Source organism: Leptodactylus fuscus, chromosome 3 (assembly GCF_031893055.1).
Source record: "Leptodactylus fuscus isolate aLepFus1 chromosome 3, aLepFus1.hap2, whole genome shotgun sequence".
NCBI classification, from domain to species: Eukaryota; Metazoa; Chordata; class Amphibia; order Anura; family Leptodactylidae; genus Leptodactylus; species Leptodactylus fuscus.
The window spans coordinates 14,660,178-14,681,126 of record NC_134267.1 but is presented as its reverse complement, the minus strand read 5'-3'; the positions used below and the strand labels follow the sequence as shown (position 1 = coordinate 14,681,126).

Below are 20,949 nucleotides of genomic sequence, written 5' to 3'. Positions count from 1 at the left end.
AACAAACAGCCAGGCTACACAACACTGTGACTGTGAAAGGCAGTACTATCTGTGCCTACATCATTCATAGAGAGGCAGTACTATCTGTGCCTACATCATTCATAGAGAGGCAGTACTATCTGTGCCTACATCATTCATAGAGAGGCAGTACTATCTGTGCCTACATCATTCATAGAGAGGCAGTACTATCTGTGCCTACATCATTCATAGAGAGGCAGTACTATCTGTGCCTACATCATTCATAGAGAGGCAGTACTATCTGTGCCTACATCATTCATAGAGAGAGGCAGTACTATCTGTGCCTACATCATTCATAGAGAGGCAGTACTATCTGTGCCTACATCATTCATAGAGAGAGGCAGTACTATCTGTGCCTACATCATTCATAGAGAGAGGCAGTACTATCTGTGCCTACATCATTCATAGAGAGAGGCAGTACTATCTGTGCCTACATCATTCATAGAGAGAGGCAGTACTATCTGTGTCTACATCATTCATAGAGAGGCAGTACTATCTGTGTCTACATCATTCATAGAGAGGCAGTACTATCTGTGTCTACATCATTCATAGAAAGGCAGTACTGTCTGTGCCTACATCATTCATTTACAGAGAGAGGCAGTACTATCTGTGCCTACATCATTGAGAGAGAGAGAGAGGCAGTACTGTCTGTGCCTACATCATTGAGAGGCAGTACTATCTGTGCCTACATCATTCATAGAGAGACAGTACTATCTGTGCCTACATCATTCATAGAGAAAGGCAGTACTATATGTGCCTACATCATTTATAGAGAGAGGCAGTACTGTCTGCCTACATCATTCATAGAGAGAGGCAGTACTATCTGTGCCTACATCATTCATTTACAGGGAGAGGCAGTACTATCTGTGCCTACATCATTCATAGAGAGACAGTACTATCTGTGCCTACATCATTCATAGAGAAAGGCAGTACTATATGTGCCTACATCATTTATAGAGAGAGGCAGTACTGTCTGCCTACATCATTCATAGAGAGAGGCAGTACTATCTGTGCCTACATCATTCATTTACAGGGAGAGGCAGTACTATCTGTGCCTACATCATTCATAGAGAGACAGTACTATCTGTGCCTACATCATTCATAGAGAAAGGCAGTACTATATGTGCCTACATCATTTATAGAGAGAGGCAGTACTGTCTGCCTACATCATTCATAGAGAGAGGCAGTACTATCTGTGCCTACATCATTCATAGAGAAAGGCAGTACTATATGTGCCTACATCATTTATAGAGAGAGGCAGTACTGTCTGCCTACATCATTCATAGAGAGAGGCAGTACTATCTGTGCCTACATCATTCATTTACAGGGAGAGGCAGTACTATCTGTGCCTACATCATTGTGGGGGAATAAATTGGTATTTCTAAGGTGATGAAATCTGCTGCCTAAAGTTTCCTATGTATCTGGATATATCTTAACCTGAAAGATTTTGGTAAAAACCTCAGCAGTCCTATGGAACGGTACGGATATTAAAGGGAGTGTCAGCGGACCCCCAAATGGTTAAAGCTGGTTACATTAGCTATGTCTTGTTCGCTTTTGGACCGCCGTCTAGGGGGAATGGGGGTCTCCCGACTACCCCGATTGCCGAAATTGAGAGAGTTACAGGCATTTGGGGTCCTGGCAGTGACTTTCTCCCCTCTCTCTGTTCTACGTACATTCATTGCTTGGCCAAGTCGAGTGTGCACGTGTGCGGGGTTGTGCCCGTCCCTTCCCCTGCTTGGGATTGACATGTCGTGTACACTGTGGTCTTGAGGCTCCTCCATACAGCCTGTATACATATGTATTATACTAGACATACATGTCGCACACACGCGCAGTAGCAATGTCACCCTGCTCTGTGATGTGACCTTGTTAGGAGGGGATGTCATTCTCACAGTGAGTTTTTCTCGGGGTTGTCTGTGGCGGCCGCAGGGAGGGGGGGGGGGGGGGGGGAGTGTTAGAAGATGGATGTCACAGCTCCGCGATACCACCAGCTCGTCCCTCTTAGCAAAGAGGAAGTTTTGGCAGCGAGGACGCGGCTATCTGACACGCGGTAACTCTTATCAAGATTTGCATGTCAACGCTGAGCTCACCTCTGTAACCAAGCGTGCACCCCCCCCTCCCCGAAACGTGACCTATAAGTCCTTGCGTTGTCCCCTTCTGCCACTATCCACTGCTTCTTTCTTTATATTCCCTCTTGTAACCTCACTTTTTGTCGTTTCTCTTAGGCACTGGTTCAGCTCTGCGTGGGCAAGATGGCCGTCACCCTGGAGACGATCAAGACGATGGGATTACTTATTTGCAGGATGGTTTTACGGTTCGCCTTCATGGTGGTCAACAACGCAGTCGCCATTCCGTCCTATGTATTATATTTAATAGCGCTGCAGCCGCTCAGACTTATAGACAGTAAACTCTTCTGGTATATAGAGGGGGTCATGTTTAAATGGCTCCTGGCTATGGTGGCGTCCTGGGGCTGGACAGCGGGGTACACAGGTAAGGTCACATGACCTGCTCTTCGCAGGAAGATATTTTTGGATTATGTGATTGCGGTTTTATTCATGGCTACTTTATCATGCATCGTTATACCGCCTGTTCTACATATTATGTAAATGTGCCGCCGTACGGATTCTGATTACTGGAGATGGGAGCGGCACGTTCGGAAATTTTACCCTTCAGGATACAGAATAAGTATTTATAGAGCGTTTACCTCCCCAGGACAGATTGGCGGGGTTTTAATCTGCTGTAGGATCCACGGTTGCATTCTGCTGTTACTGCTTTGCCAGTGTGTCAGTCTTTAATGCAGTTCTAGCATTCTATTCATGTATTCGGTTGAACACTGCTGGGGCTGCCTTGCATATAGCACTTGGACAAGGGAATGTCAATGGCGTGATGGATATGTTTTTTAATGGATATGTTTTTTGGAAAGGCATTTACCATCAGAAACAAAAGCTGCAGTTTTTGGGTCCTCCAGATTGGCCCAAAAGAGAAACTGAGTACACCCCCTGTCTATGGTTCTAGTTAGGACCTTCATATATCATAGATGGGGGGTCTCTATTTTAACAGAAGAGGGGGTTCTGGCTTTAGGGGAGACGTGACACAACCATACAGTACAATACTACACTGTGTGGACATGGCGCTTTAACCCCTTGATGGGTTTGCAGACTATGGATACCAGTTATCCTGGGTAGAGAGGCCCTTTAATGGGATCCTATCATTAGAATCCCTTTTTTTCTGACTAACACGTAGGAATAGCCTTAAGAAAGTCTATTCTTCTCCTACCTTTAGATGTCTTCTCCACGCCGCCGTTCGGTAGAAATCTGGGGGGTTTTTTCGGTATGCAAATGAGTTCTTTCGCAGCACTGGGGACGGTCCCAATGCTATGAGAGAACTCTCCAGCGCCCCATCCGTCTTCTTAAGGAACGGGCTCTCCCTGTGTCTTCTTCTGTCCTGGCTTTCAATGTTCTAGGCCTCAGGCAGAGCCGACTGTGCATGCTCGGGCCACAAGAAAATGGCTGCTTACACAGTAAGCTGGTGTAAGCGGCCATTTTCTTGTGGCCTGGACATGTGCAGTCTGCTCTCCCTGAGGCCTAGAAGATTGAAACCCTCAACGGAAGAAGACACAGAAAGAGGGCGTTCCAGAAGAAGATGGAGGCGGCGCTGGAGACTTCTCTCATAGCATTGGGACCGCCCCCAGTGCTGTGAGAGAACTCATTTGCATCTGTGTTTTCTTCGGTATTTCTACCGAACGGCAGTGCAGAGAAGACATCTAAAGGTAGGAGAAGAATAGACTTTCTCAAGACTATTCCTACGTGTTAGTCAGAAAAAAAGGGATTCTAATGATAGGATCCCTTTAAGGAGTACACATCCAGTTTATAATGTATATTTTGGCTAGTAGATGTGACCCTGGTATCCTTGTGGCTTGTACCGTCCCTCCTGATGATGATGATGATGATGATGTTCGCACCTCCATGTCATCCAGTCTCTATTGATTTTGCGCCAGCCCTTTGTTTTCCCGTCCATCGATTATTCCTGAAATCTGGTGTGACTGTGCAGCCCTGCGGTCAGAGCTGTTGTAGTGACCCGCTTGTCGTAAAGTGGTTCAGTTACACGAGCCGCCCCCGCCTGACAGCGAAGGTAGATCGTCGTCTTCTCCACTCACATCCAAAGCAGTGGCCGTAATCCTGCTGATCGCTGATAGGAGTAATCGTCTTCAGTCTCGTATATTCTGCAGCCGGAACTTGTAAATCTCCCGTCCTACACCGCACACCGCGCAGGAATCAGCGGAATAGTGAATGCAGCTTTGGGTGTGAATGGAGAAGTAATGGTGCCAGGTAAGTTACATAGGCTACATTTATGTACATTTCTGTTGTGTGACAGGTTGCAGGTTTTGCAGAGTTCTCCTATAAGTGTGAGAAGCCTGTGCTGCCCTGGATGTATACGGTATATACCCGGCTATACAGGTTTGGCTATTTTTGGTTTGGAGTTTTTTTCCTACCTCGTTGCGATGACAGATCAGATTTCTGTGTTGTTTGTCGGCATTTTTTTCAGCACTGAAAGCGTTCCTCGTAGCTAGGTTTGCTTAGACTGTGTGACTTTCCACTTGCTGTTCTCTTAAAGGCACAGTCACCTTTAAATATTATGTTTCAGCCTGTGTGCAGATAGCGTTCAGCTGTTTCCATAGACTTGAGTAAGTCACCTGCCAGGTCACAGCTGGCTTGGGAGACCCCTGACTTTCTGACAGATGGGACCACCTATGACATGTTATATTTGACTGTACATCATGTTTTATATATGGAAAAGGATCCCATCATTGGATCCCCTTTTTTTCTCACTAACACGTAGGAATAACCTTAAGAAAGGCTATTCTTCTCCTACCTTTAGATGTTTTCTCTGCGCCGCCGTTCGGCAGAAATCCTGGTTTTCTTCGGTATGCAAATGAGTTCTCTCGCAGCACTGGGGGCGGCCCCAGCGCTCAAACAGCACTAGGGGCGTCCCCAATACTGCGAGAGAATTCTCTAGCGCAGCCTTCATCTTCTTCAGCAACTGCCTCTTCATGTGTCTTCTTCTGGCGCAGGCGGTGAAACTTCTAGGCCTGGGGCAGAGCCGACTACGCATGCCCACAGGCCACAAGAAAATAGCCGCTTACTGAAGAGGCCGTTCCTGAAGAAGATGTAGGCGGCACTGGAGAGTTCTCTCGCAGCATTGGCGACGCCCCCGTTGCTTTTTGAGTGCTGGGGCCCGCCCCCAGTGCTGCGAGAGAACTCATTTGCATATAAACGGTAAAAGGAATTTTAACCGAATGGCGGGGCGAAGAAGACATCTAAAGGTAGCACAGGAATAGCCTTTCTTAAGGCTATTCCGACGTGTCAACGACAAAAAAAAGTTTGTAATGGTAGAATCCCTTTAAGGCTCTTCCTGCGCCCTCTTCCCATTTGGAGTTTTGCCTATGCAGGTTTTCTGCCTCTCCATCCATGCATGGACACCGATCCATTCAGGCAGGGGTACAAGGGTCTCCTTTCCTCGTGATCAGACCTAACCGCTTATCCCATACATAGAGGATGAGCGTTCTATACGGGGTAATCCTTTTCGCCGCATAAAACACTTGAGGATAAATTTACAGGATATATCATAAAGTGACTTGCTGGAAATTCTACCGCGTGTTTATGCTTTATGGGCCCAGGCCTGGAGGGGCTTTTGGTATGGCAGACGAGATTCATCTCTGTAGTATGTGGTTCATATAAAATAGTCATCTTGTAATACTCTCATTCTCCTGTAGTGGCCGCTGCAGGGAAAATGTGCTGCTGGGAAAACCTTCCTTGATGATTACTGATCGATTGGGGTTCCAAAAACTAATCCTCATGGCAACTTTTTTACAGCAGGCATTGCCTTGGTCTGACAACCCCTTTAACTTAATAAGGTTTCCAAAATAAACAATGCCGTCCCTTTAAAGGGGTTTTCCATGACCTATCCTAGAAATAGATAATCAACTGAAGGTCAGTGTGTGCCATACATTTGTATAGTGGCTGAGCTTGGTATTGCAGCTCAGCACATTCACGTGCGTTGCGAGCAGGCCATGTGACTAATGAATGTGACATTACCTGCTCTATGAATTGGAAGGGGCACCCAGGGTATAACTGGCATGCTGCATGTCCACTGTGTCTACTTTTGTGCAATGTGTGGATGGGATTCTCTTGAAATTGTAAAACGCTGCAACGTTTGTCACGTGGGGCCCCGGCCTTAGAGTAAGGCCCCACATTGTGGAAATGCAGAGCCTAAGTCAGGAATGGATTTAAAAGGATCCTATCAATCAGACACAATTTTTTTTTTTCTAGGTACCACGTCAGAATAGCCTTAAGAAAGGCTATTCATCTCCTACCTTTCGTCGTCTTCTCCGCGCCGCCGTTCACCTACAATCCCGGTTCTTGTCGGTATGCAAATTAACTCTCTTGCAGCACTGGGGGCGGGCCCAATGCTGCGAGAGAACTCTCTCCAGCGCAGCCTCCATCTTTGTTAGGAGTGTCCTCTTCAGCCTCTTCTTACGGCAGTAGCTTATAACTTCTAGGCCTCGGGCCTTGGGCAGAGCAGACTGCGCATGTGCACAGGCCACGAGAAAATGGCAGCTTACAATACTGTGCAAGTCGCCATTTTCTCGTGGCCTGTGGCACAGTCTGCCCGAGGCCTAGAAGTTACAAGCCACCGCCGGAAAAAGAGGCTGAAGAGGACGCTGCTGATGAAGATGGAGGCGGCGCTGGAGAGAGTTCTCTCACAGCATTGGGGACGCCTCCAGTGCTGTTTGAGCCCTGGGGACCGCCCCCAGTGCTGCGAGAGAGCTAATTTGCATACCGACAAGAACCAGGATTGTAGGCGAACAGTGACACTGAGAAAGATGACGAAAGGTAGGAGAAGAATAACCTTTCTTAAGGCTATTCCAACGTGATACCTAGAAAAAATTGTCTGACTGGTGGGATCCCTTTAACAGAAAGGAAATATCTTAAGTGTTCCCTTTTATATTTCCCATCCCTTTTGTCACTCCTAACTTTGGCTAAAAAAAACCTGCAGCAAAATCTGCAATAATTCTGCAATGTGGGGCCTCAACCTTAAAAAAGGAAACCTTGTAATGCTCAAAAAACTTGCAAAAAAACATGAAGCCAAAAAAATCCCTGTGGGTTTCGCACATGCCGCGGCCACACACATCCTTGCTCCACATTATACTTCTGATCCTTTCTTACACGATTCCTACTGAAGTCTGTAATTCAAGACAAGTAGTAATTACAGATTATAGTAAGCCCACAAATGCCATGGCGGTCCCTCGGGGGGCGCTGTGTTACCTCCCAGGGCTTGGGGAAAGAGCAGCGTGAAATGAATGCCTTCACACCAGCGCTGTACATAGGATTAGACTCTGGTAGTGCTTTTATATGTTCCGGCCCGCATCAAAACCTGCCAACTATACAGTCCCATTCATGTCAGTGGAAAGCGGTGCCATGTGTACGAATGGCGAGGTATTCTTGTGTCGAAGCGCGGAAACAAGTAGCGACTGCGCAGAAACCGCATCAAGAGGCCACATGAAGAGGAGTCCCACTCATTGAGGCTCGGTCTGCACGGCCGATAGTCAAACTCAGATCTATACCGGTGACTTAGAAAAGCAAAAATATAAAATACCGTAGTGTAATAAAATACAAACCATCCAGTGAGTTATAAGAAGACGTTAGAGGAACTCTGCACAAAAACAACCTCCCAAAAGAACTGGATTGTAACCTTTAATCCCTCTTTTTTATCTTCAAAGCGGCCGGAAGTTTAGAAGGCCTGAGGTCAGGGGCGCAGCGTCCCCTCCTAATACACAGAGGAGAAAGAACAGTCACAGCGGGGACCACAAACCCAACTTCTACAGCTTAGTTATACACTAGATTGGGTTTATTTTATTCTTTTATTTTTAGTTTTTTTTTCCTTCTCGATAAAACATATGGGGTTTTGTATTTTTTTTGTAATAAAATGTAACCGTTTTTATTTTATACATGTGATTTGTCTATCAATGTGTCATTATCTATCCACCTATCCTTCTATCTATCCTTCTATCTATCTATCCTTCTATCTATCTATCCTTCTATCTATCTATCTATCTATCTATCTATCCTTCTATCTATCTATCTATCTATCTATCTATCCTTCTATCTATCTATCTATCTATCATTCTATCTATCTATCTATCCTTCTATCTATCTATCCTTCTATCTATCTATCCTTCTATCTATCCTTCTATCTATCCTTCTATCTATCCTTCTATCTATCCTTCTATCTATCCTTCTATCTATCCTTCTATCTATCCTTCTATCTATCCTTCTATCTATCTATCCTTCTATCTATCTATCTATCTATCTATCTATCTATCTATCCTTCTATCTATCCTTCTATCTATCTATCTATCCTTCTATCTATCTATCTATCCTTCTATCTATCTATCTATCCTTCTATCTATCTATCTATCTATCCTTCTATCTATCTATCTATCCTTCTATCTATCTATCTATCTATCCTTCTATCTATCCTTCTATCCTTCTATCTATCTATCTATCCGTCTATCCTTCTATCCTTCTATCCGTCTATCCGTCTATCCGTCCGTCCTATCCGTCTATCCGTCCGTCCTATCCGTCTATCCGTCCTATCCGTCCGTCCTATCCGTCCGTCCTATCCGTCCGTCCTATCCGTCCGTCCTATCCGTCCGTCCTATCCGTCCGTCCTATCCATCCGTCCATCTCCAATCAGACACACACACTTTGATATTTCATTATCTATAATTTATTTGTGTGTGTATTATACGCACATAATATATAACATTTCGGTAAACCACAAGTTTTCCTTGCAGCCCCTACCACACATTTAATGGCACCCTAAGGGCATTATGTGTTTCCAAAAAATGGTTTAGTGCATCCTTCCAAATAATAATATATAAAATTTAAAGAGAATATTAAAATTATATATATTAGAAAAAAATATAATATATATGTAGAGATAAATTATATAATGAAATATGTGTGTATGTATGTGTGTGTGTGTGTGTATATATATATATAATATATATAACAATCCAGTCTGCCAGCCACTTGTATGGATAGAAAATTTCCTTTTATTGGAAAATCCGTCCTCAAGAAAAAAAACAAAACAAAACATTGTTGTGAAAGATATGTCGGAAACAAATAGCAGGGCTCAGAGACAATAGTTTGTACATAGTCGGCGACAAGTAGGCCTAATGTTCTAGAACCTAAAAGTTTTCCTCCTGTATTTCCGTCGCCTTCTCTCGGCCACACGCTCCCGTGCGCCCAGCTTGTATTTGTTGTATTTTAGGCCCGGTCTACACAAAGGTCACGTTTGCCGCGTTCTCCGTGTCGCTGAATCTGTCACCTTGAGGAGATCACAGGCCCGTACGCTACACTTGTTATCCGATCCTGTATTTAATCTTCGCGCGGAGTCTGTCTGGGATTTTAATAATAGAACAATTTTTTCCTAGTTTTCCGTACTTAAGCGAATCGGCTCCCTGCTAGGAAAAGCGTCGTCCGCAGGGCTCGGTGGGGATGTGGATGGAGGAATCGGATTTAAAGGGACGCGGCGGATAATATCCTGCACATCTGTGTGTTGTGCATATCTGTAGAGGGTCTCAGTACAGGGCACGACTTAAAGGGATAGTCCACAGGGTATGGGGAAACTTGCTGATCAGTTGGGCTCTATCCACTGGGAACCCGACCGATCACTAGAACAAGCAACCGAGCAAGTCGAGCATGCATCATTTCAGAATCCGGGTCCAGTATGATCACTTGATCGCCCCCGTTCTCACTCGGGACACTCCTGGCAATTGACTGATTTTGCTGGGGAGAGCCGTATACAATGGGTTCAGCCTACATCTATATACTAGGTATGGCCACCTTTTGGAGGAGTTCTGACCTCACATCTCTGCAAAATACATAAGCCCCCATATTATTCTTGTCTGTACAGCTCAGCCCCATTCAAGTGATTTACACTATGCTGTAATACCATGTACAGCCACACTCTTATGGGGCGCCATCTGTTATTAGGACCCTGCATTTACCTTTCACCCCGCCTATCCTCTCTGTACATAACATTTCCTTTGTCTATAAACCACCGGCCTAATGGCAACCAATTTAGCTTTCACAGATCTCATTGGCTGCCAGGAATGGCGCTGAGTACCAGACACTACCAAGTAGCAAAAATGGCTTTTAATCATTCACATTCCCTTTAAGGCCCAGCAAATAGTTATGAATGTATATATAGAAGCTTGTGAGCCTAGGCTTATACGGGCCTACTACATGACAGGGCCAGGAAGAGTTGTCTTAGGGACACAATCTATTATATAATGAATGAATACCTTTGCACAGTATAATAGATGTACGATTTGTAGATTCCGGGTTGGCGGAGATCGTCGTGTCTCATCCTGTGTGATTTCCCTTGTAGTGAAGCCCCTCGTGTATAAACATACGTGCCTGAATTCCCGGGGCGCGGCGCTTCCTCCAAGGCCAAATTAATTAGTGTCGCGTTGGCGTCAGATGGCGCCCGATCTCCAGTGTATTCTTCTGTGTGACGATAATGCCATGACGGGTCTCTGTGCTTGTGTTCTCTCATTACCTCTCTGTCCGTCACCAGGGTAGCGCCTCATCACTAATCCGGAGCAGTGCCAATGTCTGTGCCAGTCTGATGCCACCATTACAAGACTGTCAGAGGAGAAGTAGCACCACTTAGAAGCTCTATATTGCCCGCCGCTGGCACGGCCTACTGTATCTCAGACGGGCATCGATGTCCGAGCAACTCAGGAACAATAAAGTCATTGCCCGTATACAGTGCCACTGTAAGGGTATGTTCACACGGTAGGATCTGGCGCTGGTTTTGAGTCAAAATTCGCCTCAAAATCAATTCCAGATTCTGCACCCAGTCGCAGGTAGCGCACGGGCAGAAAACAAAGAGGAATTTTCTGTTCATTTTCAGGCTCGTTCACACGGGGCAAGAGGGGGCGGATTCTGACGCCGAATCCACCTCAGAATCCCCCCCTCATATTAGAGGTCTATATAGACCGCTAGCTTCCTTTTTTTTCCGTGAGTGGTATGTTCCGGCTCACGGAAAAAAGAAGCGATCTGCCCTTTCTTCAGGTGGATTCCGCAGCTGAGTCAGCTCCCGGCGTCCGCCCCGTGACAGCACTCTCCGGACTAGGTCCATTCATTTGGGCCTACTCCAGAGCGGGAAGCCGGGACTGTCGGAAGTCGCGGCAGGCGCATTTTGGTCCTATTCTGACGTGGCTTCCCGCATCAGAATCAGGACCAAAATACGCGGTCCCGTGTGAACGAGCCCTTAGTGTCTTGTTCGTCTAGTAGGCCACGAGTCCGGGGATCACTCATGATAAATTCTTATCGGTCCATGGACGGTATTGATGGCACAAGGATATCCTACATGTGCCGTAGTGTTTATCCCATACCTGTGCCTGCGCAGAAGAGCAGCTCTGAAGCACAAAATGCTGCTCCAACAGGTGAAACGCAAAGCGAGCCGGAACGTTTGTGAGCAGCGTTTCTGTATTTCGGCCAGCGAAGTGTATCATTGTCTAATCTGATGGATTGTGGGGGGATATTGGAGGCCTCGGAGCAGAACTGCGCCCGTCTGTCCTCCAGATTGAGGATCTGTATATGGACAGTCTGACATGTTGGATGTGTATACGGTCTCCTCTTGTTATGTCTCGGACACCTATATCCCGTCACGTGATCCTGGCTCTTATCAGGCGGCCATTTAACCAGCACTACAGCTCTGCGGTGTCTTCTAAATCAATCATTATAAAAGGCTTTTACCCGGACGGACGGACGGCCTTCTGCTTTATATTCCTTGTGTAGACAGAAAGGAGGAGCTGGAGGGTCTCCTGACCAGTCACATTCGGGTACTTTTCACCATGTTCCCGCCATGCCGCCTTATTATCTGCGGACGTGCTGAGCTTCTGTAATAGACAGGCAAGAGTGGAAATAATATTAGATTATGCGTTTATGCAATGTTGTGCAACTTCTGCATCTGTGTCTAGTGTGCCACATGACATACACAGCTCTGCTACATCACACACTCTGAGTCACAAGGCGGTGTATGTAGTGAAACATAACAGAACATTGACTCAACTCGGAGCACCCGCTCCTCTACCCCCCCATGTCCGCCATTATGCATCTATTCACTACTAGTTATCCCCCTGCACAGTATATCCATGGGGAAAGCCTTAGGTAAGGACGGTATGTGCAGCCCCCTCCAAACTCAGGGACTGCACCAGCAGAATAGTGAGCACAGCTCTGGAGTATAATACAGGATAAGTAATGTAATGTATGTACACAGTGACTGTACCAGCAGAATAGTGAGTGCAGCTCTGGAGTATAATACAGGATAAGTAATGTAATGTATGTACACAGTGACTGTACCAGCAGAATAGTGAGCGCAGCTCTGGAGTATAATACAGGATAAGTAATGTAATGTATGTACACAGTGACTGAACCAGCAGAATAGTGAGCGCAGCTCTGGAGTATAATACAGGATAAGTAATGTAATATATGTACACAGTGACTGTACCAGCAGAATAGTGAGTGCAGCTCTGGAGTATAATACAGGATAAGTAATGTAATGTATGTACACAGTGACTGCACCAGCAGAATAGTGAGTGCAGCTCTGGAGTATAATACAGGATAAGTAATGTAATGTATGTACACAGTGACTGTGCCAGCAGAATAGTGAGCGCAGCTCTGGAGTATAATACAGGATAAGTAATGTAATGTATGTACACAGTGACTGTACCAGCAGAATAGTGAGTGCAGCTCTGGAGTATAATACAGGATAAGTAATGTAATGTATGTACACAGTGACTGTACCAGCAGAATAGTGAGTGCAGCTCTGGAGTATAATACAGGATGTAACTTGATGGGGCGGTGCATGGCAGTGGGATTCGTAGAATATGAAAGAGAGAATCCCTGTGTCATGTTTCGCCCCCACCATCCTCAGGCCCTGCATGATGTAAGTTTTTCCTGGAGTGCTCCTTTAACTCTTCAGTCCCCTTCTCCGGGCTGTGTATATATGATATTCCTATAATTCCACTGTGGCGCCTCTTTGGATGTGGATATAAATTATCTGCGCTTGAAGGATAAATTCGCATTTCAGATTGCATTAGTAAAAGCCTTATTCATCACTCAAGAGGTTCAGGGAAGAAGCGGCTTTCTGGAACTAGTGGGCCGCTCAGCCGAAATAGAAAATGACAAACCCAGGGACATTCTTCAAGATGGCAAAAGATGAATCAGCATCTGGGAATGTGATGCGATGAGCGGAGAGCCTTGGTAATAAGCGGCATCAGACGTATCGAACAAATGATCTGCTCCTACTCATGTTACACAGACCAGGACGGCGATGCAAGAAGCGAGATGTTATAGGAATTGATCATTTCACTGGCCAGAGCTGCACTGCCTGGAAATGGCATCTTAGGAGCTGTCGAAATTCTGCCAAAAAAGATCCTTGATGTTCTTGGCGCTAAAATGGAAAATTTTTCACTTTTGTTGCTGCTGCAAGTATCTAAAGGGATTGTCCTGCTAAAGCAGGGGCTGCATACTTGGCCAGGTAAACGGCCTGCACATTGATAACGTTGGACCCTACAGTAAAACGGCCCTCACCAGTTCGCAGTACCTTGGGTGGTGGCAACAGAGGCCGGGCCCCATCTCTGCCCTCATATAGAAGTGAATGTTAGCGGAGTACTGACCTCGCTGTTTCCCTGCTGCGTGTACACTGCTGTCACCTAGGGGGGCCAGGGAGCCCGTGGCTTGTAGGCCGCAGTCCTAATGTGAGCTGCAACCTACCATTTGAAAAGTGGTAGAGCAGGAAGCCTGTGGCTTCTTGCTCTACCACTTTGATAACTAGAGCTGGGGAATCCGTGGCTGAATCCGACACTGCATTCGCGGCAAGATTGAGCTTCTTCTTTTCAGCGTCCTGTTGCAATCTCCACAATAGGTGGTAGATTCTGGGCGGAGTCTGCCACTTAGCCAGGGGCAGAATTTGTCCGAAATCTGTAGCGACTTCCTCTGTGTGAACTTTCCCTTAAGAATGGAATCCTATAATAGAAAAAGTAATACTCCCTTTACCCATCTCAACCATGATGCTGCCCAATACCCGGCTGGTCTCTGAATCCCTGGTGTCATGTGATCACTGCAACCAATCACTAGCAACTGTAGTGATGTGTCAGCACCAGTGAGATCAATTGATTGGCCATGTCAGTCACACGTCTGTGCTGGGACATCCTCTCTGGAGGCCAGGTTACAGAGACTAGCAGGGGGTCAGAATCCATTGTGGCGGTTATTAACATTTTATTACATTTTGTCTTATTTTTTTTTATTTTCCTCCAATATATTTGGGGATTTGGGCCCCTTCTCCCTCCTTAGAAAAACATGGAGGCCTCTTTCAAAGAACAGCTCCACCTTTTGCCATCAGGTTATGAGTGGTATTGCAGCTTATCCCCATTCACTGAAATGAAGCCTGTAATACCAGGCACACCCTGTGAACATTTCTGGTGCTGTGTCTGTAAGAGAGTAGCCACTGAACAATCTCTTAAAGTGCTACTAACCTTCAGTCACTCAGCTATGTAGGTGGACGTGCACATTGATGTACACTTTGAAAGCCAAGTGGCGCCATACTATGTAAATAAATGTCAGAACCCCACTGGATCATTTTAAGGCAAGCGTTGGATGTTTTTATGATCTGTATAATGAATATACATGAGGCGGGTCCTGACACATATACTCATTGCGGCTTCAATGGTGCACCAGACATGCACTGGCAGGAGCTAGATGTTTGTCCACAACTTGGAGAATCTTTCACCACCCCCGTCGACTCTTGTTCTTCTTCAGTAGCTGCTTTCTTGCTGATTTTGGCGCATTTGGAATTTTTTCTCTAGCCCCCACCATTCCTGAACAATCAGTGCAGTTAGTTTTGGGGCCTGATATGCTAAAGAGACGGCCCACCTGACACTAGATAGTCTCTTTATCATGTCAGGCCCCAAAACTAATTGCACTGATTGCTTAGGGGAGGGTACGGGCTAGAGAATAAATTCAGACTATGGCAGAATCAGTAGAGCGGCGCCTATTTAAGGATGGAAACTACTAGAATTGGTGAAGGTTTTCTTTACATCTCTGACACTGCTCCACGTTTGGTTATGAAGTGTGTGGGGCCCTAAACCATAGCAGCATAAGGATACATGGCTGGTGTAGGGGTCCCAAACCTGGATTATGATATCCTCAGGGTTTCCGGATCATCTCCTACCTGCCCTGCGGTGTCTTCAATGGGTCCCTCCATGCGAAAATGTAGGCGCCTTGACCATATCAGGACCCCCTTGTTCTGGTGGACTAGAGAGCTCTTACAAACTGTGGAGGACTGGACATGACCATCTATTACATGGTCAGTCACTTGTGTGCCACCATGCAGTACCACATATCTCCTGGAGTGGCCGCTGTTGGACAACTTTGGTTACTTTCACAGTATTTTTGGTGATCGTTAATCTTTTGGGATTTCAGTTGCCCCGTCCGTTACGATCAACAAGTCCATAAGAGAAACGATCACCAAGATGATGTGTGCGGGGCCACACCATATACATTTTTTCCAAAAAGAGACTAGATAAGGCCACCAATTTCAAGGTTGATCCTTACTAGTGGACGATCGGTAGTTACTACTCCTTTGTTCATTAGATCCCTGGTTCCAATGCACAGTCAGTCTGATCTATTGGTTTTTCAAATAGGAGAAAAAGTTTAGCCAAATATGCCAGCTGTCCATGGCCCTACCCCGGGGAGATGCCCCGCCCATTGTGTGGGAGGAAGAAAACTTCAAGTGACCCTTCGAATAACTTTGGAAGCGGTGACTAATGGCAGGATTATAGGATGAAGCTCCTCCAGGACTGTCCCACCCTGCTCCAACCAGAAGTTTTACAACCCTTAAGTTACTTTTTAATTTTGGGCACACACCCGCCCGGTCATCTGCCCCCACGTACGATTACTCTTGATCCCCTGTGTTAAGGTGCGGCTCAGAGTTTATGTACCTTTGCACTACTCTGTGTGATGTATTCGCTCGGACATGTGACCCTGCGACGTGTACACGGACGGGTTCTTGGGCCGATGCTCCAATGTAATAAATATCAGATGTTACTTGCTGAGGCTGCAGGCATGTTAACCCTTTCACTGCCAAGAGGATTCTGGATGTTTTTGCTACTAAAATTAAAAGAATAATAAAAAAAAATTAATATGATACTCCCCAACCCGTATCATTTCTCGCACCTATCCGGTTTCTGACACCTGGCACGTTGTTAAAATGTCATCCGGCACTTTACACTAATGGGCGTCTTCATGCAGTTTTGCTGCTGAAATATAAAAATGGATATGATACTTTCATACCCATATCATTTCTGACAAATGCAGTATATGGTTTCCGACACTTGGCACATTGCTAAAATTCCATCCAACACTTTACACTGATCGGCGCCTTCATACGATTTTGCTGCTAAAAATGAAAAAAAAAATTTTTTTGCTGCCCTCCTGTCAGTATAGTTTCTGGCAGATGGCGTGTATCTGGTTTTAAACACCTAGCTTGTTGTTAAAATGCTGTCCAGTGTATTAACCTGAAATGTGCCTTCATGCCATTTTGCCAATAAATAAAATAATGATGTCTTTATACCCACGTTATCTCTGGGACAAACCCTTATCGTTTCTCAAACCTGATGCGTTGTTAAAAAGGCATTCAGTATTTTAGCGTAAAAGACACCTTCATGCAATTTTGCTACTAAAATAAAAAAAAATATTATACCTTCATACCCGTCTCTTTTATGACACCTATCCATTTCTGATACCTGCAGATTGTAAAAAGTCAGCACTTTGCACCACTGGCGCCTTCATGCAATCTTACTACTAACCATGAAGAGAAAAATGAATGATGCCCTCCTCTCCATGTAGATTTGGACACCTAGCTTGTTAGTCCAGGGGTGGGAAATTTAAATTTCCCATGGGGCCGCATGAGAAATTTAAACTTTTCTAGAGGGCGATGCGTGCGGCTGCAAATTTAGCTCCACCCACTTCTATGTTGACTCTGCTCATTCTCAGTCACCCTAACATTGTACACCCCTACATTATAACATTTCCCACCAAATGTCCCACAGTATTAAGTCCCTCTCCTGGTGCCCCAGTTTAAATTAGCAGAAACTAGAGGGGACATTAAACTGGGGCAGCTGGAGCTTTTCCCTAGATTTGCATGAATTAAACGGTACTGGGATCAAATTTATATAAATATGACAATTGTATTTTTTATTTTTTTTTGTAATGCGTACCCCCCCATCCCACTTCAGAACTTAAATAAAAGCTAAACAAATATTATATTTACTCCAAAATCATGCAAACTAAAAATAAGCCCTCATATGACCATGTGGACGGAATATGCAAATAACTTTTCCGTGATGGAAAAGGAAAATTTGCTCTAGTGCCACCTTTTGGATGTCAGCTCCCTATCAATCAATGTATTGTTTTTTAAACTTGATGGCATAATCTGGGAATTAAGCCATGCCAGAATAAGTCCATCATCCAAAAGGAAGAGAGTCTCTTCTGCAGACAACTGTTCGAGGTTACTGACCCTCATCAGTGCACAGAAAGGTACCCCTTCTGACCCATGTCACGGGCCTCTCCCATAGCCGCCAGCACCCTCTTCCTTTTTGAAGGTGTTATTTTGGCTTGGCTGTATTCCCAGATCATGCTTATGGGGTTTTAAGAGAAATCCAGTATTGATCTATAGGGTGCTCCTTCCAAAAGGTGGCGTTAGAGCATATTTTCCTTTTCTACCAAGGAGGACTTTTCTCCCCCCAGAATTCATAGCACGTCTTACATGTTCTAAAGAGTACCCATACTGTCAATTCCTAATACGGTCACCCACGTCGACAGAAACTTTTTAAATTTTTTTTAAACATTGCTAAGCCTTGGGTGCCCAAACTGGACTCCGTCCTTAAAGGGTTAATATACAACTACAGCGTGTCAGCCTTGAAATCACGTCTTTGTTCCTGTGAAATATTCTTCTGTGTTAGACCGGATGTTGTTCCAAGGGCAGTCAGCCATCCCGGCCATATCAAAGGCCTTGTACAAACATAATTACGTTAGCTAATGACCTGTATAATCTTCATTTAGTAGATGTGGATGGGCGGGTTATCTCCACAGAGCGCACTCTATAAACGCCACTACTACTTTTTTAAGATGGATTAAAGGGGTTTTGCCCAGTCGCGATGGTTCCACTGATGGGGCAAACAGATATCGCATCAAAGTCTACGGGACGGATGAGGATGGCCAAGTGTATGGTGGATGTTGAGTGACAGCTTGCATACGTGACCGCTACATAAAGGGTTTTCCCATAGATTGTAGGATAACCTACAGATTATTAGGGTCCAGACACCCCCGAATACAGCGAACATTTGTCCCCCATTCTAAATCAGGTGGAGGTTGGACCACTCCCTTCATTTCAATGAGCGCTCCAGAGATTGCTGAGCGCAGTAGTTCAGCTATCTCTTACATGAAAGTCCCCTGTTCTCCTGATCAGTGGGAGTCTGACCAATAGGACCCCACTGATCTGCAGGTTGTCCCCAATCCTATGCATTGGGTATAACTTCATTTCATGGCAGTCTATCACCTTCCCCAACTGTATTCAATTGCCACCACTGTGTTACGGAGCCCATTACAGTGATAAACTTTATACCTCTATGTGTCACTTTTGTAGATTTGGAGAAATACAACTTGCAAATGAAGGAGTTGGTGCACTGGAGGCGGGGCTTCAGCCATAGGGGCACTGCTTGCTTTTCATATAGCAGTCATGGCGAACCTTTTAGAGACCGAGTGCCCAAACTGCAACCCATAACCCACTAATTTATCACAGAGTGCCAACATGGTAATTTAACCTTAATAATGTGCGGATCCACAATTGCACACAATTACAGACCTGCAAAATATGGTCATATGAATGGGGCTTTATAGAGCTTTCTGCTCCACTCTGACCCTTACACAGTCCAATTTGCTTCACAGTGACCTCCACACAGTACAATCTGCTCCACAGTGGCTCCCACACAGTACAATCTGCTCCACAGTGGCCCCCACACAGTACAATCTGCTCCACCGTGGCCCCCACACAGTACAATCTGCTCCACAGTGGCCCCTTACACAGTACAATCTGCTCCACAGTGGTCCCCATACAGTACAATCTGCTCCACAGTGGCCCTTACACAGTATAGTCTGTTCCAGGTATGGGTGCCCAAAGAAAAGGCTCTGAGTGCCACCTCTGGCACCCATGCCATAGGTTCGGCGTCACGGTCATATAGGATGTGTGAAGTCGTAGCAGTGGGAGGATCCATTCACTGTACGGGGTGGTGCAGGCAGGAAATGGTAGCGGCCAAGAGTAGTGGTCCAAGGGATCGGTGCACTGACTGCCTTATTTGCATAAGACTTCAAAGTGCATTAGATGGTCAGTTTCCCTGCAGCACCACCACAGGAGAACTGATGCATTACATTGTGTCCATTCATATCAATGGGTGATGTGTGTAATGTAGGACAGGACAAGTCCTCCAGCGTAAGAGACACAAGGTGGCAGATCTGTAACAGCGAACCCCATTCTATTAACCCTTTGAAAGGGGTTTTGTACACAGGACACCCTCTAGGACTAGATCACTCCTTAGAATCCCAGGCCTCAGGTTATGGTTCTGAAAAATCCTCAGTAACAAGTCATACGGCTTTGACGCCGACAGCTGCAGCTATGGAGCTATTCACACATCACCTCTCTTCCATTACCGTTCCATTGTTTGGGGGCGATCACCTCCATCATGAGCGCTACTCGAGTGTGCGAGCTCCCACTTGTAGCTGATTGTCTGCCGCACATCAGATGACACTTTTTGTTTTTCGAGTGATGCGCATTACCTTCTCTATAGAGGTACGGCGGCAGAGAAGCGGTGCGCTCCGCTCAGAATACGAATCCTGGAGCGCACTTGTTTCCAAGGCTTTTGATTTTAATGGAGGAAGGTTTTTCAGCTGCCACGTTCCTAATTATAACACATTGTGACGAAACATTCCTCCTATAAAGAGCTCATGGAAAATCTGCTAAATGTCACATTAGTATGCAGATGTGGCTACAGGCCCAGGTAGGAGGCCGCCCTGTATATGTTCTTGGCGTATATAGTAGCAGGGATTGAAAAGATGTTAAAAAAAAAATAATTTTACCCGATTCTATGCTCTTTTGTTAATTCAGGACCTCCCCTTTTAAAGGGGTCCTCAGATAGTAATGACCTAGGACTTCCATATCCGATCCGACAGGGCACCCCCCACTAATCGGCTGATTGAAGAGATCACAGCATTTAGGGAATACCAAACACAGCGCCATACATTGCCTAGTGGCTGTGCTTGGTATTGCAACTCAGCCCCATTCACTTGAATTGGAATGAACTTCAAACAGGCTGTGGCCAATGAACGCAAGCGGACGCTGTGCTCACCGGACCGCTGCTAACGCTTTGTACAGCTGATCTGTGGGGGTACCCGGGTGTTGGACTCCAGCCAGTCCAATATGGATGACCATTTCTTAAGGATAAGTAAAACCCCTTTAACTGTATGGGGGAGATTTGGAGCTCTCGATCAGAAAAATGGCGTCCTAACAGATTGAGAAGGTGGAATCCCTTTAAGACTAATTTAGCTAATCTTGACATTGGTCTTTTTAGACTTCCTTAAAGGGGTATTCCAGGATTTGTATATCGTTGGCCTGTTCTTGGGCTAGGCCATCCATATCGGGTTGGTGGGAGTCTGACACCCGGCATTCCAACTGATCGGTGCCAGAGTTCTTGGGCGAGCGCTGCGGTCTCTTTGTTGGGGTGTGGTCCGGTTGTCG

The 20,949-nt window shown here is 45.6% G+C and overlaps 1 protein-coding gene across 1 annotated transcript in view; it reads left to right on the top strand.

Moving 5' to 3' along the window:
* Nucleotides 1-20,949, top strand: part of LPGAT1 (lysophosphatidylglycerol acyltransferase 1) — a 57,258-nt gene that overhangs the window by 5,348 nt on the left and 30,961 nt on the right. Inside the window, exon 2 of the mRNA XM_075267165.1 lies at nt 2,244-2,508. Coding sequence (XP_075123266.1) covers nt 2,271-2,508 — 238 coding nt within the window. The 5' untranslated portion in view covers nt 2,244-2,270. The remainder of the gene's footprint in view (nt 1-2,243; nt 2,509-20,949) is intronic.